General features: G+C 44.8%; 1 protein-coding gene across 3 annotated transcripts in view; it reads left to right on the top strand.

Moving 5' to 3' along the window:
• Positions 1 to 1,561: 1,561 nt before the first annotated feature.
• Positions 1,562 to 25,708, top strand: part of cdc23 (CDC23 (cell division cycle 23, yeast, homolog)) — a 57,906-nt gene continuing 33,759 nt past the window's right edge. The window contains exons 1-8 of one of the 3 annotated variants that reach the window (XM_085995192.1): positions 1,562 to 1,840; positions 10,855 to 10,927; positions 11,441 to 11,578; positions 12,801 to 12,843; positions 14,870 to 14,975; positions 20,025 to 20,157; positions 21,718 to 21,895; positions 24,258 to 24,355. In XM_085995192.1, coding sequence (XP_085851318.1) covers positions 1,737 to 1,840; positions 10,855 to 10,927; positions 11,441 to 11,578; positions 12,801 to 12,843; positions 14,870 to 14,975; positions 20,025 to 20,157; positions 21,718 to 21,895; positions 24,258 to 24,355 — 873 coding nt within the window. In that variant the 5' untranslated portion in view covers positions 1,562 to 1,736. The remainder of the gene's footprint in view (positions 1,841 to 10,854; positions 10,928 to 11,440; positions 11,579 to 12,800; positions 12,844 to 14,869; positions 14,976 to 20,024; positions 20,158 to 21,717; positions 21,896 to 24,257; positions 24,356 to 25,708) is intronic. The other 2 variants (XM_085995193.1, XM_085995191.1) reach the window with 2 other exon arrangements.

The following is a 25,708-nucleotide window of genomic DNA, read 5'->3' as shown; positions in this document are numbered from 1 at the left end:
AGTTCTGATGAAGGGTCCTGAAACGTTAACTCTGTTTTCTTCTCCACAGATTGTGTCAGACCTGCTGAGTGTTTCCAGCATTTTCTGTTTTAATTTCAGTAAATCTGGACTTCAGTTCGATGTATTTCATCAGTGAGAGTGCAAGAGAACTTTAGGACTATTCTGACATCTATGGCACAAATTACAGGGTTCTACTCAACATCTAGGGAAAGCAACAGAAAATACAACAGCAGCACAACTGCTGCCTGGCAGTTACAAAGACAGAAAAAGAAAAGCCACGAGGAGAGAAAAAGAGAGAAAAGGAGAATAGAGAAGAAAAAAAACGTGTTCATACTGTACTGAAGTGTGCATTGTGGGATCTATTTGCACAATAGAACTGCATTTTCCAAGCTGTTCTACCTATTGTGAAGTTGTAGAAGTTGGGGCTGTACACATCCTCCTCCGTGCCTGCGTAGAATGCTGCTCACAGACCTCCCGCCCCCAGGTGCAATTTTCAACGATTGACAAGTTAACCGGTTCTTTTCAATCATTAAAATGTCAATGGTGGTACCAGAGTTCTTTTTAACTAAAAAAGCTTACCTTTTTTGGCGGGACTTTGCAACCGCTGCTTTTATTGCAGCGCAGCATAATTTCTGATTAGTTGAAAGCCCCTCCTCAGCAGCCCACCCTGTCCTGTAGTGACGAGAAGACACAACTCGGTTGCTGGAAGAATAACTGAAAAAGTTCAGTGACTTGGATCAGTCCTTTCAGCAGTAATCTCCTCTTCTTAGGCAGTCCCTCAGAACCGCGGATGACTTGCTTCCACACTAAAAATGAGTTCTCAAAGGGTGGAAGATGCCTGTGTGTGAATTCTTTTAACGTGGGGTGGCTGTTGCACACCAGCTACCACACGGACTTGACAGAGCAAGGTCTTGGTCCAATGGCAAGGGGATCCAAGACAATTGGAGACCAGGCTCTGCTACATCGGCCTAGCATACACAAACATACTCCTACTGTCCACCTCCCTCCTTCCCACAGGTCCTCTCTGCCTGGGTTTCATAGGCTGCAGTGTGGTCCTCCCGACCCCGCTGCTGGTCCACGCTGCACCACTCCTGGGCCTCGACCTCGCTGCTGGGCTTGTCCTCACCCCTGGGTCCCGTCCTCGCTCCTGGGCCTCGATCTCGCCCCTGGGCCCCGTCCTCAATACGACAGGGGACTTGGATTAAAGCAAAGACAGGCTGTAACCTGCAAGGTTTGCATTGCACACAGCCTGCCACTTTTAACCATGATTATGCTTTAGCAAGAGGCGACACCTCCAGTATATGGGTAACGAGAAAGAAAGACTTGCATTTATATAGCGCCTTTCACGACCGCCGAACGTCTCAAAGTGCTTTACAGCCAATGAAGTACTTTTGGAGTGTGGTCACTGTTGTAACTAGGTGATAACTGTAGTTTATTTTTGGTTTCATTATATTTTCCCCACACACACATATATATACTGCTACAAATGCGCAATTTATATTATGAATAATAACGGTGCACTCATTATTCAGTCCTTCCCAGCACTGATCTGCACAGCAGCTTCCCCTTCCGTGGAGCCGGCCCGGAGATGAGCAGCTGTCAATCCTCTCCCCATCGGTTCCTGGGCTGGAAGCGCGGCGACCAACCAAGTGAGGGGATTTTGGTGGGTGACGCGTTGCTAAGCGGGCGAGAAGGAAGCGGCGCTGCGACTGGCTGCGAGGCTGAGCGGGCGGAAGATGGCGGCGGTGAGCGAGTTCCCCGAGCTGAAGGAGGTGAAGCGCGGGCTGATGGCGGTGAGCGGCCTGTGCCGGGAGCGGGGTCTGCTGCAGAGCGCCAAGTGGTAAGCCACAGCCAGTCTGCCGGTGTGGGGACCGAGCGCCACGCAGCAGGTCAGGCCGGGGAGCTAGCAGCGACCCTGGGCGGCAGTCCGCAGCACCGGGGGAGGCGGGGCCGGGCCGGGTTGGGCTGTCAGAGCTCGGGCCTTCGGCCTGAGCCGCGCCGTTTAAAACTGCCGCCTGTTTGGATGAGCCTCACTCTCGGGTTCCTTTCACCGTGCGGCGCGGATTCACTTTCCACTGAGGTCCATGTTGGGCCAGAAATTCCAGGCCAGAAGCGTGAGTACGGTCGGGTTACTCACGCATCTGGCCGTTGGAAATGCCGGCGTTCAGCAGGAACAGCGCATGCGGGAAACGCCGGCATTTCCAGACCCGAGGTCTATTCACCGCGCGTGCGACTGCACAGGCAGCGCTTGCGCAGTGAACTTTGTAGATTTCACTGATGGATTCAGTGAGGGTAAGTCCCTAGAACTTGCACTTAAAAAAAGCAAGTGTAAAGTTGTTCATTGGCTGGGGAAGGAGATATATTTTATGGAGGAGCTTATGAAATGCAATATTTAGGTTTGGGAAAGGGAGGGAAGTTATTTTAAGAAATTTTAACTAAGTTTTAAACTTTAATTTTTTTTTTAAACGTGTTTTCAGAACGGTAGGTAGAAGGAGCAATTGTGGCTGTGTAAATGGAATGTGAGAATGAGTTATGTATGTATGTCCACATATATTCCTTTATGTATATGTATATGTTTTATATTCCTTTACTAATGTGTATGAATGTATATTTTTAATTATGATTTTCCAATAAGTTACTTTCTCTGAAAGTCATAATTAAATAATACATTCATACACATAAGTAAAGGAATATATACATAACACGCAAAGGAATATATACAGACATACATACTTTTAGAAGCTCCACGATAAGAAATATCTTCCTCTGGAGCAACTGTACCCATGCTTTTTTCATGTGTAAGTTGTAATGACTGGACCTCACTGAAAGCATTAATAAAAGCGGCGAATTATACTGCGCACGCGCTGCCTGTGCAGTCGCACGCGTTCTGCACCCCTTCATTCAGAGGACAGGAAATGCCGGTTTTCCCCACATGCACTGTGCATGCTGAAAACCGGCATTTCATCCGGCCAGATGCGTAAGTACCCCGACCGTACTAGCGCATTTGGAAGGGAATTACTGGGCCAACATTTTACATGTCAATAAAATAAAAAATTTAACAATTGCACAACTTGCCCCCTCGCATCTGCGACTGAGGGTCCAAGGAGGTGCATTGCGCAAGAGGTCATCATCGTATGTACCCTCACACTGTTCCCTTTGGGGAACTGTATGAAGTGGTGGAAGGATTTATGGCCGTGATTAACGCTCATTCCGTGACCGTAACCATCTTTGAACCAGCCATTAGGGTGGTTAGTCCTATGGCGGGCGGGTTTTACGGGCTCCCACAACCCATCTGAGGGGGGGGGGGGGGGCCACAAACACCCACGGACGCAAGCATCCCGCTGGATGTCCACCCAGAATTTAAAGTTGGAGCTCCGACTCCACTTGCCGGGACTGTCTGGAGTGGGGTTCAAAACCCTACTCCTTCTGGCCCAGCGGCGGGGATGCTTACTGCTACGCAAAAGGCCCACTCCGCACAAAAGGTGACACCCATACGTTTCCTGCGCCTTTTCCCTCCCCGTGACTGGAGCCCTATGCTGCCATTTCACGTTGCTAATTGGATTGGGCCTTTGTCATAGCGGTAGGATCCCCGCCGCTGGGCCAGATCAGGGTAGGGTTTCGAACCCCGCTCCAGACAGTCCCGGCAAGTGGAGCCGGAGCTCCGGCTCTAAATTCTGGGTTGACATCCAGTGGGATATTTGCGTCCGTGGGTGTGGGTGGCCCCCCCTCCTTGTATAGCTTGTGGGAGCCCGTAAAACCCTCCCGCCATAGGACTAACCGCCCTAATGGCTGGTTCAAAGATGGTTACGGTCACGGAATGAGCGTTAATCATGGCCATAAATCCTTCCACCACTTCATACAGTTCCCCAAAGGGAACAGTGTGAAGACACGTATGACGACGACATTGCTAAATAAATAAATGGAATTAAAAAAATTCTTTTAGGGCTTTTAAAAGTCTTTAAATTGCTTTAATTCTCTTTAAAACTACTTCAGATTACTCAAAATAATGTAAAAATTTTAAAAAGTTTATGAAAGTTACCAAAATCTTCAAAAAACTTCCAAAAACCTATTTAAACTGCTGCTTTGCATGTAAAAATGGTTAGCAGCTTGACAGAAACATTGGGGGTGTGTCCAGTGAAACTGAGACCTCAAGGGGCGTGTCTCACTTGCACTGCACGCTCCTGACTTCGCGCTGGCTGCACTCCTGGGCGGCGTGACGTCATACGCTGCCCGGGATTCTTCTTCTGGAAACACCAATTCCAGGCGTCCCTGGAGCTGATCGGCAGTAGCGCGGGGTAAGTGTAAATACGGGGCTTGCACGCGCTGCAAGCCCCGTTCTGGAATTTCTGGGCCGTTATGTCCGGCCAGACCTCTAGGCGATCCTGTTTCCCTTAGCCCCCCCACCCCGACTCCAGGTATTCAATATTCAGGAAAGACAGGCAAAAAGGAAAAGGAGGTGGGGTAGAAACATAGAAGATAGGAGCAGGAGTAGGCCATTCGGCCCCTCGAGCCTGCTCCGCCATTCAATGTGATCATGGCTGATCATTCAAACTCAGTACCCTGTCCCTGCCTTCTCCCCATATCCCTTGATCCCTTTAGCCTTAAGAAATATACCTAACTCCTTCTTGAATATATTTAATGAATTGGCCTCCACTGCCTTCTGTGGTAGAGAATTCCACAGGCTCACCGCCCTGGGTGAAGAAATTCCTCCTCATCTCTGTCCTAAATGGCTTACCCCTTATCCTTAGACTGTGACCCCTGGTTCTGGACTCCCTGGCCATCGGGAACATCCTTCCTGCATCTAGTCTGTCTAGTCCTGTTAGAATTTTATAAGTTTCAATGAGATCCCCTCTCATTCTTCTAAACTCCAGCGAGTATATCAAATCAAATCAAATCAACTTTTATTGTCAGTGCACAAGTGCAGTACAACGAAATGTAGGCTTGCGGCTCCCGAGAGTGTACATTTAGATTAAGACATTTAAACATTCAACATACATTTGGCTTGTAATACATTAACATAAACATAATAAAGTGCATTGGCAGATGTGCAGGCTTTAGAGTTTATTTGTGGAGTTCAGTAGGATGACAGCCCTGGGAAAGAAGCTGTTCCTAAATCTGGTCGTACGGGTGTGAATGCATCTGTAGCGTCTCCCAGATGGCAGGAGGGCGAACAGACTGTGGCTGGGGTGGGTAGGGTCTTTGATGATGGACCGTGACCTCCGTAAACAGCATTTCTGGTATATGTGCTCTATGGTCGGTAGCCGGGTGCCGGCAATGCGTTGGGCAGTTTTGACTACCCGCTGCAGGGCTTTCCGGTCATAGTAACTACAGCTGCCATACCATACTGTGATACAGTTTGTCAGGATGCTCTCTATTGTGCAGCGGTAAAAGTTAGAGAGGATCAGGGGTGACAGGTTACATCCCTTCAGCCTCCTTAGGAAATATAGGCGCTGCTGGGCCTTCTTCACCAGAGAGGAGGTATTGAGGGACCAGGAGAGGTCTTCCGTGATGTGGACTCCGAGGAACTTAAAGCTGTCCACCCTATAAGCCCAATCGACCCAATCTCTCCTCATACGTCATTCCTGCCATCCCAGGTATCAGTCTGGTGAATCTTCGCTGCACTCCCTCCATGACGAGAACATCCTTCCTCAGATAAGGCGACCAAAACTGCACACAATACTCAAGGTGTGGTCTCACCAAGGCCCTGTACAACTGCAGCAAGACATCCTTGTTCCTGTACTCGAACCCTCTCGCTACGAAGGCCAACATACCATTTGCCTTCTGCACCTGCATGCTTACCTTCAGCGACTGGTGCACAAGGACACCCAGGTCTTGTTGCACTTCCCCTTCTCCCAATCTATTGCCGTTCAGATAATAATCTGCCTTCCTGTTTTTGACACCTCGCATTTATCCACATTATACTGCATCTGCCCAGCATCTGCCCAATCACCCAACCTGTCCAAATCATACTGGAGTTTCTCGGCATCCTTCTCACCGCACACGCGCCCACCCAGCTTTGTGTCGTCTGCAAACTTGGAGATATTACATCTAGTTCCCTCGTCTAGATCATTAATATATATTGTGAATAGCTGGGGTCCTAGGACCGATCCCTGCGGTACCCCACTAGTCACTGCCTGCCACTCGGAAAAAGACCCGTTTATTCCAACTCTTTGCTTCCTGTCTGCCAACCAGTTCTCTATCCAAGTCCGTACCTTGCCCCCAATCCCATGTGCCTTAACTTTACACGCTAATCTATTATGCGGGACCTTATCGAAAGCCTTCTGAAAGTCCAAATACACCACATCCACTGGTTCTCCCTTATCTATTTTACCAGTTACATCCTCAAAAAATTCCAGTAGATTAGTCAAGCATGATTTACCTTTTGTAAATCCATGTTGACTTTGTCCGATCCTGTCACTGTTTTCCAAGTGCTCTGCTATTACCTCTTTTATAATGGACTCTAGCATTTCCCCACTACCGATGTCAGGCTTACCGGTCTATAATTCCTCGTTTTCTCTCTACCACCTTTTTTAAATAGTGGGGTAACATTAGCTACCCTCCAATCCATGGGAACTGTTCCAGAGTCTATAGAATTTTGGAAGATGACCAGCAATGCATCTACTATTTCTAGGGCCACTTCCTTAAGTACCCTAGGATGTAGATTATCAGGCCCTGGGGTTTTATCGGCCTTCAATCCCGTCAATTTCCCTAACACCATTTCCCTACAAATACTGATATCTTTCAGTTTCTCCCTCTCATTAGACCCTATGTTCCCTGACATCTCTGGGAAGTTATTTGTGTCCTCCTTTATGAAGAAAGAACCAAAGTATGTATTTAATTGGTCTGCCATTTCTTTGTTCCCCATTATAAATTCCCCTGATTCTGACTGCAAGGGACCTACGCTTGACTTCACCAATCTTTTTCTCTTCACATATCTATAAAAGCTTTTACAGTCAGTTTTTATGTTCCCTGCAAGCTTACTCTCATACTCTATTTTCCCCCTCTTAATTAATCCCTTTGTCCTCCTTTGTTGAATCCTAAACTGCTCCCAATCCTCAGGTTTGCTGCTTTTTCTGGCCAATTTATATGTCCTCTCCTTGGATCTTATGCTATCCCTAATTTCCCTTGTTAGCCACGGTTGATTCACATTTTTTGTTTTATTTTTATGCCAAACAGGGATGAACAAATTCTGTAGTTCATCCATGCGATCTTTAAATGTTTGCCATTGCCTATCCACCGTCAACCCTTTGAGTAACATTCCCCAATCAATCCTACCCAACTCGCGCCTCATACCATTGTAGTTTCCTTTATTTAAATTCAGGCCCCTAGTCTCTGAGTCAAATACTTCACTCTCCATCTTAATGAAGAATTCGATCATATTATGATCGCTTCGCCCTAAGGGGCCTCGCACAACAAGATTGCTAATTATTTCTTTCTCATTACATAATACCCAGTCTAAGATGGCCTGATCTCTAGTTGGTTCCTCGACATATTGGTCCAAGAAACCATCCCGTATACACTCCAGGAATTCCTCCTCCACAGTATTGTTACTAATTTGGTTAGCCCAATCTATATGTAGATTAAAGTCACCCATGATAACTGCTGTGCCCTTATTGCACGCGTCTCTAATTTCCCATTTAATGCCATCCCCAACCTCTGCATTACTGTTTGGGGGGTCTGTATACAACTCCCACTAACGTTTTCTGTCCCTTGGTATTTCTTAGCTCTACCCACACAGATTCTACATCATCAGAGCTAATATCCTTACTTACAATTGTGTTAATCTCCTCTTTAACCAGCAATGCTACGTTTTGGTCGCCTTATCTGAGGAAGGATGTTCTTTCTATGGAGGGAGTGCAGTGAAGATTCACCAGACTGATACCTGGGATGGCAGGAATGACTTATGAGGAGAGATTGGGTCGATTGGGCTTATACCCGCTGGAGTTTAGAAGAATGAGAGGGGATCTCATTGAAACTTATAAAATTCTAACAGGACTAGACAGACTAGATGCAGGAAGGATGTTCTCGATGGCCGGGGAGTCCAGAACCAGGGGTCACAGTCTAAGGATAAGGGGTAAGCCATTTAGGACAGAGATGAGGAGGAATTTCTTCACCCAGAGAGTGGTGAACCTGTGGAATTCTCTACCACAGAAGGCAGTTGAGGCCAATTCATTAAATATATTCAAGAAGGAGTTGGATATATTTCTTAGGGCTAAAGGGATCAAGGGATATGGGGAGAAGGAATTCACAAAAATATGCCCGGAATTCAGAAATTTGAATGACGACCAAAAACTCCCATACCTACTAGGGGAAGAGAGAAATTGTGTAACCTTAGCGGCACACTATGTTACAGCTTGCCATAAACAGAGGGACAACCACTAAATATAAGAAAAGAGTATATACAAATTTATATGAATGTATATTTATACACTCAGGGATATAACTGTTTATACACTGTATGGATAGATCTGTATTTTTGTGTACAACCATGAATGTTTCTTTGGCAACATAAGATGTACCTTGTCATGCCAATAAAGCGATTTGAATTGAATTGAATTGAATTGACTGAATTTGGATGATCAGCCATGATCTCATTGAATGGTGGAGCAGGCTCGAGAGGCCGAATGGCGTACTCCTGCTCCTATCTTCTATGTTAAGCACATAATCCAGGCTGACACTCCAGTGCTGAGGGAGTGCTGCACTGTCGGAGGGTGCCGTCTTTCGGATGAGACTTTGGCCCTGAATTAGCGATCAACGGCAAAGTAAAGGCGTTCGTCGCTGGCCCTGAAGAAAGCTGCCCACAACGATCTGGCAATCTCTGTGACGAGAATTTTGCCTTTTTCGACGTGCGATTCAGATCAGTGTGAGTTAATGGGAATTCCATAGCGCGATCTGCTGTGACGCCAACAAGCTGTCAAAGCAACTAATCACAATGCAGAATTCTCAGACAGAACCAGAAAGTGAAGAAGTTGCTTTTATTATGACCTTTTAAAAATGTTAGAGAGCAAAACAAAGATTGGGGCTCTCGCAAGCGGGAAAAGGTAAAACTGAAATAAACACGAACAAACTTTTTAAAAAAGTTTCTTGTATTTTTTTCATAATGGAAAAGTTTGATACTCCACAAAATTTAAATTAGTTTTTCGGGGCCTTCATGTTTGTTTATCAGTCAATATCCTGTTAAGACCCCAGCTACACCTAATCCAACAAGGCCTAACTTTTAATGGGGTATTTAACGGCGATATTACCGCGGAAAAGCCCAAGTTTCACTGTTTTCCAGCTATAATGGAGGGGTGGGGGCAGGGTTCACAGCGCAGCCAATGTCAGAGCAGTGAATGACTGGCGCAACTTCAGAATTTTCGCGTTAGGATGCGCATGCGCTACATCCTGAAGTTGCGATCAGTTTCAAAGGGGTAATAACAGTGAACGCCATTAAATCGAGACCCCGTCTGCCCTTGTTTGACCCAAACTCTGGATTTACACGACAACTGGTTTGCACCAATGTTACACTTATACTGAAAATGCAGCCTTTAATGTAAACACAACATCGTGTATTTATTTAACTGTCTTTTCAATCTGTCTCACCCCCTAAGATTATAAATTTAATGATGCTGACTGCTCTGTACTTTAGTTTGTTATTCCCTATTACTGTAACTGGCTATTGACTACCCAGTATTGATACAAGGTCTAAAGACATTTGTACATTAGCCCTCAGCTCAGTGTGGATCTGTTAGAGCAGCTTATACAGCCCTCAGCTTGGTGCTGGTGTACAGAAATGGGCTACAGATTGGCTTACCATGTACAAGTGTTCTAAAGTATAAATTTAAATATAGAATACAGTTAGAAGTGTGTGCAGTTATGTATTTGTACTTGCAAATTATTTTTTCAACTCTCAATTACTAACTTTATGAAGTAATAATCAACAATTTATAAACTGTTGATTATTATTTTTATAAATTTGCAGTGATCATGTCTCAACCATTATTCTTTCAGTGCACAGATCCTTGTGCATCAGTATTGTTGTGGGTGATCTTTGTTTATTTTGATATTTGCTGTCATCAAAAAAAACTGTCTTTGCAAATTTAGCAGAATCATTTTTGTTGGCAAAACTATTTGCATCATAATGATTTCATAACCGAAGAACCCTAATTACATTATACATATAATTTTTAATTCTGACGAAAGGTCATTGACCTGAAACGTTAACTCTTTCTCTCTCCACAGATGCTGCCTGACCTGCTGAGTATTTCCAGCATTTTCTGTGTTTGTTTCAGATTTCCAGCATCTGCAGTATTTTGCTTTTGCCCTAATTATCTGCTCTCCTGTCACCTGTGTTCATGGTTATTTGGGTCATATCACATTGAATCTTTTGCTTTTAATTCCTGTCTGCCACTTTGGGGTGGAAATCAGGTCAGGTCTTTTAAATCAAGGATTTACTGTTCAAAGCCTATGTCGCACTGTGTGATAGGGTGTTTATTCTTCTGCTATCCACAGACTGAGAGAGCCTGAGAAGGTTTGTGCGAATCCCAGTGAGCAGCTCACGATAATGACTGGACAGGGCAACGTTGCCAGATATTGTGCCTATAAGGTCATACATTGTAGGGAGTTAGGCTCGATAGTGGGAGTGGTCCTTGGATCTGGGCAGGAGAGAAATATCTAGCAAAGCTCTAAAATCATAACATTTAACAAGTTCCTGCAACCCTGGAGGGTGATAAGGTACATATCCCAAAATGAATGGTGTCCCCTGATCCTTTAGGTTGTGTACAGTAAACAGTTATTGTAATGGGTGTGCTTGGGGGAGGTCTGGATTTGATGCATCCTGACGCAGTTGAGGTTGACAATTTATTTTCTGCACAGGGCTTCCGAGTTGGCCTTCTCTCTGGATCCTCTTCCTAAGGACGAGCTACCACCGGCCCCTCCATTATCAGAGGTATGACAGTTTTTTTTTAAAGGTACACATTACATTTGTTTTAAACAGGCAACTATAAAAGCAGCTCAGAAACGGGGATGTCACAGTATTACAAGATCTGAAATCCATAGAACTGAAGCTTTTTTTTCTGTCTTCTACTAGGTTGATATTAGAAAATGTATTTAAAAGGAACATTGCATTGACCCACTTCCCCATTGCTGTTATTAGAAAGGGGGCACATAGCTTTAATGGAGCAGGAGGATGCCTGGGTATAATAATACATTAGAGTATAAATTACACTTGTCTATCCTGGTTCTTGCTTTGGGGGGTGGGGGACACGCACGCGAAGGAGGAGAAGCATTGAAGTCCCTGTTCATTCTATTCTCTCCATTACCGAAATCCTGGTAATTGTGTGACAGAGAAAATCAACTGCAGTACAGTTCAGTATCCAGGATAGGGGCTGTGTCTACACTTCATGAGATTTCTTTGAGTAACTGATTTATTTATTTTTAATAAAAGCTTGTTTATATTTAGGAAGACCTGGTGGATTTGGATGCCTACACTTTGGCCAAGTCGTACTTTGATTTGAAGGAGTATGATCGAGCAGCGTATTTTCTCAAAGGCTGTCAGAGTCAGAAGGCTTACTTCCTATATATGTATTCCAGATATCTGGTAAGGGAGCACTCATTAATGATGAGGTCGCTGGCAATGTTCCCTCTAATTTTCTTTTGTGCCATGCGGCCCCTTCAAAATTCCGCAGATTCGTTTTTTCCAATTAAAATCCGGTGAGCCGGCTGTGTGGCAGCTCCAGAGCACTGCACGGCCACGCAGCTTAAAGGGAACAGTGACCCTACAAATACATTGCTGGGTGACTAGGTGGTGCAGTGGGTTAGCCGCTGCTCTTTCACCTCTGGGGCTTGTTTCAAATCCAGCCCAGACTGAAGGGATGAAATTCATAGTCTGGCATCTTTGCTGGATAGAGTCATATTATATACCATTTTCTAAGATTCAGTGGAAACTTAATTACAGGAAACTTTCTGATATCCGGCACTGACGGGACCGAGCTGGTGCCGTACCATCAAAAGTGCCGGACATACCAGCGTTAATGTTGAAACATACGGAACTGAAAAGCTCCGTGTGAATCAACAAACCCTGTTGCTTAGCAACAGCTTCAAAACAGTCGGCTGCAGCTGCAAGCGTCTCTAGCTGAAGCTGTTGCTATAGCTACAGACCTTGCAGTGCCTGACTGGGGGGGAAAAAAAAGCAACGAGAACTAAAAAAACTTATAGAAAACGGCTCCTGATTTTTGCCGTTAGATCGAGCATTCCGGACATATAACCTCTGAATAAACCAAAGTTTCCTGTATCTGTTGTAACAGAGGAAACCCCCACCCCCTGTGGATAACGAATTGGCAATAATCAAGAGTCCCCAAATTATACTTGTACAGCAATATGCTAGGCATGGAAGTGTTGCATTATCGGAGTGAATTGATATCTTGTGCAAGGCTTGATTGCTTGAAAAAAGTCAAAAAGTTGTACATAATGCAGATGGACTTCCATTATATTATCTTCCTTTCCGTTTTTTTTAACCGCCCTGTGCCATAGATCATCTCAAACCGAGAGCAGGCAACCTGCTCGCAGACCTCTGCTGGTGCCTGGCCTATACGTGACTCCAGTCCCACACCAATATGCCCTTAAACTGCCCTTTGAAGTGGCCTAGCAAGCCACTCAGTTGTATCAAATATCTTCTCGGGGCAACCACGGATGGTTAAATAATTTAAAAGAAATATGTATAATGTAAAGATTGTCCCAACTACAGTCTCTGTAATGTTGTAGCTCTGATTGTGTGCTGTAATTGCAATAGGATGTACTTATAATTGTGTTTGGTATTCTAGTCTGGAGAAAAGAAGAAGGATGATGAAACCGTGGACAGTTTGGGTAAGAGTATAGTCAATCTGGCATGAATAACTGACCAGCATAACAACAAGCTGTGATTTTGTCCATTGCATTAATTTGCCTCTGAGGTTTCATAATCGGGTTTTCCTGTTAAAACAGTATTAAAAAGATTAATATTTTAAAGTATTTTTTTGCAATATTTTCTGTTCCTCACCTGACGGTGTTGATTCCTGGCTGGAGTATGGTACCACATGTTTTTTTAAATTCGTTCATGGGATGTGGGCATCGCTGGCAAGGCCAGCATTTATTGCCCATCCCTAGTTGCCCTTGAGAAGGTGGTGGTGTACTGGCCATTATTCATGTGTAACCCTGGGCTGTGAGAGAAACAGGATATTTGACTGCTGGTGGCATCACAGATGCCGAGCGCAATCCTGTTCTCCTCTGACATCAACACCTGTACCATCTTCTTAGGCAGTCCCTTGGAACCGAGGATGACTTGCTTCCACATTAAAAATGAGTTCGCAGGTGACTGATTAGTCCAATGCGGGACCTACAGTCTCTGTCACGGGTAGGGCAGACGGTGGTTGAAGGGATGGGTGGGTGGGGTGCTTGGATTGACGTGTGCTCCTTGCGCTGCCTGCGCTTGGCTTCCGCTTGCTCCCGGCGAAGAGACTCGAGGTGTTCGGCGCCTTCTCGGATGCTTCTCCTTCACTTTGTGCGGTCTTGGGCCAGGGATTCCCAGGTGTCAGTGGGGATGTTACACTTTTTCAAGGAGGCTTTGAGGGTGTCCTTGAAGCGTTTCCTCTGCCCACCTGGGGCGCTCTTGCTGTGCTGGAGCTCCGAGTAGAGCGCTTGTTTTGGGAGTCTCGTATCGGGCATGCGGACAATGTGACCCGTCCATTGGAGCTGATTGAGCGTGGTCAAAGCTTCGATGCTGGGGATGTTGGCCTGAGCAAGAACACTGACGTTGGTGCGCCTATCCTGCCAATGGATTTGCAGGATCTTGCAGAGGCAGCGTTAGTGGTACCTCTCCAGTGCTTTGAGGTGCCTGCTGTACATGGTCCATGTCTCTGAGGCATACAGCAGGGCGGGTATCACTGCTGCTCTGTAGACCATGAGCTTACTGCCGGGTTTGAGGCCCTGGTCTTCAAACACTCTCTTCCTCAGGCGACCGAAGGCTGCACTGGCACACTGAAGGCGGTGTTGGACTTCGTCATCGTCATTGCCTGTATATCCAGCAAGGGGTGGGGTGGAGAAAATCACTGGCTACTGATAAGTACTGCAGCCAACTGTAATACCCTACTACCAACCTGACTGAGATCAGCTAACTTGGTGCAGACCAGGGATCAAACCTGGGGACTTCTGATCAATGTGATTCAGCTCCTCATTGGATAAATTGGCTGAATCATTAGAGGGGGGAAGGGTGAGATTTAATCTTAATTAAATACAATAGTACTGAACATATAGTGCAATAGATGAAAATAGCCCCATTTTTAAGACACTACTTCTCTACAGCCTGCCTTTAGTATTTTGTGTCCTGTTGACCTTGCAGACTATGGATCTAGTCTGTTGGAGGGCCACACGGATTTATCCATCATCATCGTTTTAGTTCTTTTTACCTCAATTTCAATATGTTTAATATTTTAAAAAGTATTGTGCATTGTGTGTGTAAAGTTTTAATTCACTAATGTGTATCTGGAGTAAGAGGTGGTGACTACAATTTTTTTATTGACCTGCATTATTAATGGCATCTACGTTTCATTAAATGTGCCTAGAATCTATTATGGGAGACTAAACTGTGCTAAACTGTTGAAGGAGGCATGCTTTACGTTTAAATATATTTAATTGGACCATTATTTCGATTTATAAAGATTTAAAACAGCATTGTATTTCAGTATTGAAAGACCATGGTTGTGCGCAATTTTTATTGATGTGACTGTACAGGTTCTTTGTGTGGGAGCAAATAAAATGCTGCATTATTGGCCTGCTTAAACTGTGATCTGTGACTCAAAGTTCTGGATTCCCCCAGGCTTGTGGTGTGATGGTTTATCTTCTATCTGCTTGGCAGGTCCCTTGGAGAAAGGACAGGTGAAGAACGAGTCTCTGAGGGAATTGCGAGTGGAACTGAGCAAAAAACACAAAGCCAGGGAACTGGATGGATTTGGACTATACTTGTATGTACCAGCTTATGTGTGTTTCTTTACTGTCTCTTTTTTCTAATGTGTGCTGAACAAGACAGATGATAATCCTCTTTAAAACTGCCATTAAGTGTATATTGCCTCTCCCTGTTCCTTCTGCCAAAATGCATCACATCACACTTAATTATTAAATTATTAAATTCCATCTGCCCATTCTGCTAGTGGAGTGGTAAATAGCGAGGAGGGAAGCCTCAGGCTACAGGACGATATAGACGGGTTGGGCAGAACAGTGGCAAATGGAATTTAACCCTAAAAAGTGTGAGGCGATGCATTTTGGGAGGACTAACAAGACAAGCCCCTAGCCAAGCTGTTCCAGTACAGCTACAACACTGGCATCTACCCGGCAATGTGGAAAATTGCCCAAGTATGTCCTGTCTACAAAAAGCAGGACAAATCCGACCCGGCCAATTACCGTCCCATCAGTCTAGTCTCAATCATCAGCAAAGTGATGGAAGGTGTCGTCGACAGTGCTATCAAGCGGCACTTACTCAGCAATAACCTGCTAACTGAAGCCCAGTTTGGGTTTCGCCAGGGCCACTCAGCTCCTGACCTCATTACAGCCTTGGTCCAAACATGGACAAAAGAGCTAAACTCAAGAGGTGAGGTGAGAGTGACTGCCCTTGACATCAAGGCAGCATTCGATCGAGTGTGGCATCAAGGAGCCCTAGCAAAACTGAAGTCAATGGGAATCAAGGGGAAAACTCTCCATTGGTTGGAATCATACGGTTTTTGGAGGTCATTCATCTCAATCACATGACATCACTGCAGGAGTTCCTCAGGGCAGTGTCCTAGGCCCAACCATCTTCAGCTGTTTCATCAATGACCTTCCTTCCATCATAAGGTCAGAAGTGGGGATGTTCGCTGATGATTGCACACTGTTCAGCACCATTCGAGACTCGTCAGATACTGATGCGGTCCGTGTCCAAATGCAGCAAGACCTGGACAACATTCAGACTTGGGCTGACAAGTGGCAAGTAACATTCGCACCACACAAGTGCCAGGCAATGACCATCTCCAACAAGCGAGACTCTAACCATCGCCCCTTGACATTCAATGGCATTACCATCGCTGAATCCCCCACTATCAACATCCTGGGGGGTTACCATTGATCAGAAACTGAACTGGACCAGCCATATAAATACTGTGGCTACAAGAGCAGGCCAGAGGCTGGGAATTATGCGGCGAGTGTCTCACCTCCTGACTCCCCAAAGCCTTTCCACCATCTACAAGGCACAAGTCAGGAGTGTGATGGAATACTCTCCACTTGCCTGGTTGAGTGCAGCTCCAACAACACTCAAGAAGCTCGACACCATTCAGGATAAAGCAGCCCGCTTGATTGACACTCCATCCACCACCTTCAACATTCACTCCCTCCACCACCGGCGCACTGTGGCTGCAGTGTGTACCATCTACAAGATGCACTGCAGCAACTCGCCAAAGCTCCTTCAACAGCACCTTCCAAACCCGCGACCTCTACCACTTAGAAGGACAAGGGCAGCAGACGCATGGGAACATCACCACTTACAAGTTCCCCTCCAAGCCACACACCACCCTGACTTGGACCTGTATCGCCGTTCCTTCACTGTCGCTGGGCCAAAATCCTGGAACTCCCTTCCTAACAGCATTGTGGGTGTACCTACATCATATGGACTGCAGCGGTTCAAGAAGGCGGCTCACCACCATCTTCTCAAGGGCAATTAGGGATGGGCACTAAATGCAGGCCTAGCCAGCCAGCGACGCCCACATCCCATCAATGAATTTTAAAAAAAGGGAATACATAATGAATGGTAGGACCTAGGAAGGACAGAGGATCAGAGGGACCTTGGTGTGCATGTACATAGATCCCTGAAGGCAGCAGGACAGGTAGATAAGGTGGTTAAGCAGGCATATGGGATACTTACATTCTATGCCTTGGCTAATAAAGGTAAGAGCAGGGAAATTATGATGGAGCTGTACAAAATGCTAGTTAGGCCACAGCTGGAATACTGTGTGCAGTGCTGGTTGCCACACTATAGGAAGGATGTGATTGATTGGAGAGGGTGCAGAGGAGATCCACCAGGATGCTACCTGGGCTGGAGCGCTTCAGCTATGAAGAAAGACTGGACAGGCTGGTGTTGTTTTCCTTAGAACAGAGAAGGCTGAGGGGGGACCTGATTGAGGTGTACAAAATTATGAGGGGCATAGATAGGGTAGATAGAAAGGAACTTTTCCCCTTAGTAGAGGGGTCAATAACCAGGGGGCATAGTTTCAAGGTAAGGGGCAGGAGGTTTAGAGGGGATTTGCGGAAAAACTTTTTCACCCAGAGGGTGGTTGGAATCTGGAACTCACTGCCTGAAAGGGTGGTAGAGGCAGGAACCCTCAACATTCAAGAAGCATTTAGATAAGCACTTGAAATGCCATAGCATACAAGGCTACGGACCAAGTGCTGGAAAATGGGATTAGAATAGATAGGGCTTGATGGGCGGCACAGACACGATGGGCCGAAGGGCCTCTTTCTGTGCTGTATAACTCTATGACTCTAGCCTTTTTATGTCCTGTTGCAGTCGATTGATAGCAAGATCACTGTTTGCTGCTCCCCCAAGTTTGGTGTCATCGGCAAATTTAGAAATTCTCTGTATTCCAATATCCAGGTCATTTATATATATCAAAAAAAGCAGTGGCCTCAGCGCTGACCCTTGGGGAACACCACTGTCTACTATCCTTCAGGCTGAAAAACAGTCATTTACTACAACTCGCTGTTCTCTGTCCTTAAGCCAATTCCTGATCGAAGCTACCACTGACCCACCTATTCCATGAGCCTCAATTTTGTTAACCAGCCTTCTATGTGGTACTTTGTCAAACGCCTTCCAAAAATCCATGTAGACAACATCCATTGCATTCCCTTCATCAATCTCTCTGTTACTTCATCAAAAAATTCAATTAGATTAGTCAAACATGATCTTCCTTTTACGAGCCCGTGTTGGCTCTCCTTAAGTCCTCCTTACACCTTGAGTGATGTGTTCGGTTCTGCTCACCAAGACACAGCACAGCCAGTGTCGGAGCAGTGAATGACTGAATGACTGACTGCAACTTCAGGATTTGCGCGTTAGGATGCGCATGCACTACATCCTGAAGTTGCGGTCAGTTTCAAATGCCATTATTAACACTATCAAGCGATTGTCATAGTGAATATATTCATTTCCAAGTAACTGTCAGTTTAATAAAATTGACTCTTTTCCTTTTACGGACAAAATACAACAGATAGTACAAAGTGAGTAATGACTAGCCCATTGAAGGAACATTAAAAGGAAAGTTTTCAAAAAGTAAGACTTGCATTTATATAGCCGTTTCATGATCTCAGGACATCCCAAAGCACTTTACAGGCTATGAAATGCAGTGATCAGATGCACACAGAAGGCTGATGTGTTTGCAGAACGGTACACAAGCAAGAGTCAGCACCTTCAGCGGAGTTGGAGATGGGGTTGGGGGAATTGAGGAAAGCACTCCCATTGAAGTGGTGTTTATTTATTTTTTAAGAGATGTCAAAGCTTGATGTGTGAGCTCAGGAATTATATGACTGTTTTAAATTGCACATCGTTTTCTCTCATGGGCACCAGTTACCTAAACCTCAATTACATTATTGCCTTGTAAGTAGGTGCCTATAATAAAAACACAAAGTGCTGGAAATACTCAGCAGATCAGGCAGCATCTGTGGAGAGAGAAACAGAGTTAATGTTTCAGGTCGATGACCCTTCGTCAGAACTGGAAAAAGTTGGAGATGGAACAGGCTTTTAAGCAAGTGTAGGGGCAGGGAAAGGGGGGCGGGGAGGAAAGAACAAAAGGGAAGGTCTGTGATAGGCTGGAAGGCAGGAGAGATTAAGAGACAAAAGGGATGATGGTGCAAGGCAAAAGGAGATGGTAATGGGACAAGTTAAGAAACAAAAGATGACTAGATGAAGTGTAAATGGCAATGGCAGAATGATCGACAGCTGCCATGTGAGAGAGAGAGAGGGGAAAAAAAGATAGGGGCAGAGGTTATGGTCTGAAATTGTTGAACTCGATGAGTCCAGAAAGCTGTAAAGTGCATAATCGAAAGATGAGGTGCTGTTCCTCGAGCTTACGTTGAGCTTCATTGGAACAGTGTAAGAGGCGGAGGACCGAGAGATCAGAGTGGGAGTGGAGCGGAGAATTAAAGTAACAGGCGACCAGAAGCTCAGGGTCACCTTTGCGGACTGAACCGAGGTGTTCCGCAAAGTGGTCACCCAATCTGTGTTTGGTCTCCCCAATGTAGAGGAGACTGCATCGTGAGCAGCGAATACAGTATACTAAATTGCAAGAAGTACAAGTAAATCGCTGTTTCATCTGGAAGGCGTGTTTGGGGCCCTGGACAGTGGGAAGGGAGGAGGTAAAAAGGCATGTGTTGCATCTCCTGTGATTACACGTGAAGGTGCCGGGCGAAGGGGTGTTGGGGGTGATAGAGGAGTGGGCCAGGGTGTCGCGGAGGGAGCGGTCCCTTCGGAATGCTGAACGGGGCGGTGAGGGGAAGATGTGTTTGGTGGTGGGATCACGCTGTAGGTGGCAGAAATGGCGGAGGATGATCCGTTGAATGTGGAGGCTGGTGGGGTGAAAGGTGAGGACAAGGGGAACCCTATCGTGGTTCTGGGAGGGAGGGGAAGGGAAGGGGTGAGACCAGAAGTGCGGGAAATAGAACGGACACGGTCAAGGGCCATGTCAACCACAGTAGAGGGGAATCCTCGGTTGAGGAAAAAGGGAGTCATGTCGGAAGCACTAGTATGGAAGGTGGCATCGTCGGAGCAGATGCGGCGGAGACGGAGAAATTGGGAGAATGGAATAGAGTCCTTGCAGGAAGCGGGGTGGGAGGAAGCATAGTCCAGGTAGCTGTGGGAGTCAATGGGCTTATAGTGAAGTAGGTGCCTATTCTCTTTTTGCATTACATTGTGTGTTTAACCGTGATATGTAAGTATAGATAGGTTCGATATATATGTATATCTATATAAGATGAAATTCAGTTCATTTGTATATTAGGTATGGAGTAGTCCTGCGGAAGCTGGACCTGATTAAAGAAGCCATCGACGTGTTTGTGGAAGCCACGCACAGTCTGCCACTGCACTGGGGAGCTTGGCTCGAACTCTGCAACCTCATTACTGACAAGGAGATGGTAAGTGACTAATTTATTCCTTTCCTGGGAGATTCTGTCATGGCTGGTAATTTAGTGAGTGCATTTAAAGCTCTTCAACGTAGAAGAGAATTTTTTAAAGTTTTATTTCATCGCGAGTTGGGCATAATAAAATCATGAAACGTTATTGGGCATCATTGACCTGGGGTGCTGCTGGTCCAAAAGTGAATGAAAACTGAATAAAACCCTTACAATGGACGGCTTAATTAGTGAAAGTACCCTCTAGTGTGGTTCTGAGCTCTCTTTATAAAAAAAAAAAAACAGGAGCCCCAAGTTCAATTGCCGATCTATTTTGAGTTAGCTGATCTTCGCCAGGGTAGAGCTGCTCCAACAGTTTTCTGCTCCTGCGGATGTTCACTGTTCTGGGAAAGGGTAGAGCGAGAGAGAGAGTGTTTACTCTTCCACAACGTTTCTTGTTAAATCAGGAGCCCACTTATTCAGGCCCTGGCATTGCAAGATGGCCACTGTAATAATAGCGGTGACACCCAAGGAGGGGAGCTCATGTATCAGTGCTCAGGGTGTGCTACATTGCCAGAGGTGTTGTCAGCCTATCTACCCATTCAGGTGGACGTTAAAGATGCACTGGCAGTATTTGAAGAAGAGTAAGCAGTTCTTTGCATCCTGGCCAACATTCTTCCCTCATCCAACACCACCAGATTAGCTAGTTATTGAATCTCATTACTGCCTGTGGGACTTTACTGAGCCACAGTTGCCTGCATAACAGTGACTGCACTTCAAAGTAATTCACAATGTGAAGTGCTGTGGAATGTTTAGAGATGTGCTAAGACACCGGCCCGAATTTTACAGGGCCTGTGACTGCGTACACAAAGAGGCCGAAAAAGAGCTATCCACCCTAATCCCACTTTCCAGCTCTTGTTCTGTAGCCTTGTAGGTTACGGCACTTCCAGTGCATATCCAAATACTTTTTAAATGTGATGAGGATCACTGCCTCTATCACCTTTTCAGGCAGTGAGTTCCAGACCCCACCACCCTCTGGGTGAAAAAGGTTCTCCTCAAATCCCCTCTAATCCTTCTACCAATGACTTTAAATCTGTGCCCTCTGGTTATTGAGCTCTCTGTTAAGGGAAATAGGTCCTTCCTATCCACTCTATCTAGGCCCCTCATAATTTTATACACCTCAATCAAGTTTCCCCTCAGCCTCCTCTGTTCCAAAGAAAACAACCCCAGCCTATCCAATCTTTCCTCATAGCTAACTCACTTGAAAGCTCTTCAGTCTGCCTCGGGTAACATCAGCGTGGAGGTCCTGAGTGTAAGGTACACTAATGGACCCGATGTTAGAGGAGATCACAATACTTACAGATGAGGAAGCCCATTCGGCCCATTTTAAAAAATGTATCCCGAATAACCCCATATTCCCCTATTGCAGCATCGGATTGTTTCAGGGTCTCTGCCTCCACTACTCTGCCTGGAAGTCCAAGAGATGTCTCCCCAGGCACTTGGATTAAAGCTCTGATCGCAATTACTTTAATGTTGTCTTGTGCACGTTGCTGGTACCACTTGTTCTTTGCTTTTCTGTTCCAGCTCAAGCCCATGGTGCTGCCCAGTACATGGATGAAAGAGTTCTTCCTGGCTCACATATACACAGAGCTGCAGCTGATTGAGGAGGCACTGCAAAAATATCAGAACCTGATTGATGCTGGCTTCTCCAAAAGCACTTACATCATCTCCCAAATTGCTGTGGCTTATCACAATGTTCGAGGTTAGGGTTAGGATGCAGTTTCTTCATTTTTGTATTGTAAGATCAAATTGAGATGACTCCACATTTTGTGTGTAATTTAAAAAAAACCTTAATTATTCAGCCTCCATTTTCACCAGTCAACCTTTTCTGAAGTTTAGGAACGTTTGCAGTAAGGCTAAGAGTCTGGCCTCAACAGTGGCTCCCTTGGGACTCCAGGGACTTGAGCACATAAAGCTAGGCTGACACTCCAGTGCAGTGCTGAGGGAATGCTGCACTGTCGGAGGTGCCGTCTTTCGGATGAGACGTTAAACTGAGGCCCAGTCTGCTCTCTCAGGTGGACGTAAAAGATCCCATGGCACTTTTTCGAAGAAGAGTAGGGGAGTTATCCCCGGTGTCCTGGCCAATATTTATCCCTCAACCAACGTCACTAAAACAGATTATCTGGTCATTATCACATGCTGTTTGTGGGAGCGTGCTGTGTGCAAATTGGCTGTCGCATTTCCCACATTACAACAGTGACTCCACTTCAAAAGTACTTCATTGGCTGTAAAGCGCTTTGAGACGTCCGGTGGTCGTGAAAGTCTTTCTTGATCCAACCCAGTCCCGTCAGAGATCCTTCACTTGTTTGAGATTTTGTAAATGAGAAAATCAAATGCAAGACCTGGCCAGTGTATAGTTGGGGTTGCCACCCATCTGGTTTTGGGCTGGATAATCCTATTACTGATGCAGGGTGTCTGGATATTTTCACCAATGTGTCTCTCTGTCTTCACTTGTGTGGCATTGCAACACCTGTGGTCCTGGCACCTGGTCTAGGGAGATAATGAAGCAGCTTCTGATCCTCTGACATTCTACAGTGATGTGGCAGCTTTTGGTGCAGGGTTTGCTGCGTTTTACTTTATCGCCAGTGATGTCTCTGAAGAGGGACTGCAGCTTGGCATTCTGCTGGAGAGGAGGTTCAAATCTGGTCTTGGCTTGGACTTAGCAATTGCTTAAGAGAAAGGGTAGAGTTTCCGCCTTGAGCGCGATTGGCGATTCCGGCGCGAATTGCGCCCGTTTTGAAAAGTAATTTAAAAAAAAGATTTGCTTTAAAAAATATTCCTTGATTTATTTAAGAGTGGTAACTTGGTGCAGTTTGATTAATACAGCTGAAAATGGGTTTATCACAAAAAATAAGCATTGTAACCCGATTTTAAGTAACTGAAAATGACTTTTAACAAATATGCAAAACTATTTTCTAGTTCGATTGGGGTACAGTAGTCAGTTCCTTAGTAAATTTTAAAAAAAAACTACTTTCAAAATCTTTTAAAATGAACCTATTAGTGTCCTTGTGTCCAAAAGATCTAGCTTAATTTTTAGAGCCTCCTCAAAGGCCTGCAAACAAGTGCAATTAGCAGAAACTCCCAATGGTGATTAATTCACCCTGGGGAGACGTGGCCACTTTGTGGGCAGGGCCTGCCCCTAGCTTGAGGTTTTTAAAACTAGCACAAAAGATCGTAGAAACTCAAGTTGCTCTGAACGCAATTTGCGCTTTAAATTCTATAATCTTTTGCACCGGTTATGCAGATTTTGGGCGAATTGCGCCGAAAAAACCAGCGCAATCGAGCAGAAACTCCAGGCCAAAGTCTTCTGACCAATCTCCATTTTAACACTTTAAAAAAAAAAAAAAAAAATTAGGGCTAACTTTCCTCGGAATAAATAGACCTTACCAATCGAATGTGCAACATTTGAAGTGGGATCTATGTTGTTTTTCTTGCTGAAATTGAAGTTTGATTGACACGGTTTTTGTTGCTGAAGTGCCCCTGGTTTATTGCACCTTGATGTCCTTGCTACACTGCAGTACTTGCAGGCCATAAGTTTGGGCTTTTAAAAAATTATGAATCTGAATTTAATTAAATCATTTAGTTTTTTGGTCACCCAGGAGTATCGGAGGAATTCCTATTGTGCATTGTAAAAATAATGAAGTGTTTTAATGCTAGGGTCTGTGAGGGCAGCTGAGAGATAGTGGCTCCTTCATATACGACTGAACAATTTCTTTTATATTTTACTTTTGTACAAAAAACCCCACACCTGATTAGGCAAAGAGTGCCTCTATATTATCTTTGAATAAAAATATAATTTTTTATTCAAACACTTATTTCTGCAGTGCAGTAATGTATTTTAGAATTAAGATATTATAAACCTTTCCAGGTTTACTTTTGTGACTTATGAAATCATCTTAACCCTTCAGTGTGTTATTGCTGAATGACGTGTGCCAGAGTGTTTTATCCTGTGTCTATTAGATGAAGGGTTCTTTTGATTTATTTTATTCATTTGTAAGTATGTGATACTATCATATATTCAGGAAATGCTGAACTTTTTTTCTTTCCTTTTCCCCAACCTTTAGACATTGATAGAGCTTTAACCCTTTTCAATGAGTTACGGAATCAGGACCCATATAGGATAGAGAATATGGACACTTTATCCAATCTGCTGTATGTCCGGGTAAGGCTGGCTATTCTGGTTTGTGGAGGTTGAAGAATCATGGAACTGATTTCCGTTCCATCTCTTGAAATAAACCCAATATTAATCTAGATATGTTTTTGTTTTTTTATAGAAATGTTACAAAACTCTTTGGAAGTTTTCATTTATTCCATAGTATCTGAATCAGTGACACATTCCGATAACTTTGAACAATTGTACCCTCAAATTTGCATAATACCGAGGCATCCTTCGTGACGAGAGCTGAGATTTAGTTACTGACATCAGTCATGTAAAATTGTATCCTCAAGCTCCTCTGTGGTTTAATGGGTGAGGGCACTACCCAGTATAGCACTAAGCTATGCAGAACAGTAGGTTCTGGGTTAGGTCCAGGTTTGTGCTGAGTTAATTGGTCACAGTCCTGGCAATAGTTGGGACTGTATAATTTGCCTCAGTGTCCCTGGATTACTTACTTATTATTCAGTGGGCCCTGCTGGAGAGTGCATGTATGAACATTGGGTGAGCACTGGAGCGGGATTGGCTGTGAATCCTTCAGATAGCCTCCAACACTCATTGTTTTGTCACTTGACTGAGATACCACCACGTGTTTTACACCCATACCCCACCCAGAGTTAGCGTCTTCCTGAAAGGTTGAAAAAAATCATACCTGTCACATTTATTTTTATTATACAAGTCTGACAAGCCCCTGTCATCTCTGCATATTTATGAAATGAAAGTGTGATAAATCCTTTCAGATAAATTGTTCACGCTCCAGTGTAATATTTTGTCGTGATATATAATCCATGTTTGTCAATATGGTTTTCAGCATAGTCATTTCACTGGTTGTCATGTTGGCTATATTCCATAACTCTTGGTCTCTGCTCTTGAACACATTTCTAAAGCCTTTGACTGGGTCTACCTGTATGCATTTCTAATAAAATACCATTAAATGTCCTCCCACCAAAGCTATGCTCATAGCTATCTAGTTTCCTCTCATATCACACTGTCTATGCTTTAGTTGATGATTGATCCACTAACACTTTTTCCATTAAGTCAGGGGTTTATACCAGTGATGACTTCCTCACATCATTCAAAACTATCTAACTTTTGCTGATGATTGCCCTCTCAGTCTGTCAACTTTGTTTATATTGGGTGTCTGCAGTGTTTATAGTCTCCAGTGCTCTCACATCTGGATCTTCTCCATGCCTGTCAAGATGCAATTAAATCTTGTTTCAGTTTTTCATAGAAGTGGTTTTTTTTCATTTCTCCTGCACAACTACTCAACAACAACCACCTCTTACCTTGATTACACCCCTGAGTCCTCCTTCATCTGTTGACATTCTTGTCGTCGGTTGGAGCTCGCTCCAAGGAGCTCAG

This window comes from Somniosus microcephalus, chromosome 8 (genome assembly GCF_052327205.1).
Source record: "Somniosus microcephalus isolate GS21.2 chromosome 8, FLI_Smic_1.0, whole genome shotgun sequence".
NCBI classification, from domain to species: domain Eukaryota; kingdom Metazoa; phylum Chordata; class Chondrichthyes; order Squaliformes; family Somniosidae; genus Somniosus; species Somniosus microcephalus.
The sequence above is the reverse complement of the archived record's forward strand: the minus strand, read 5'-3'. Positions and strand labels throughout refer to the sequence as shown.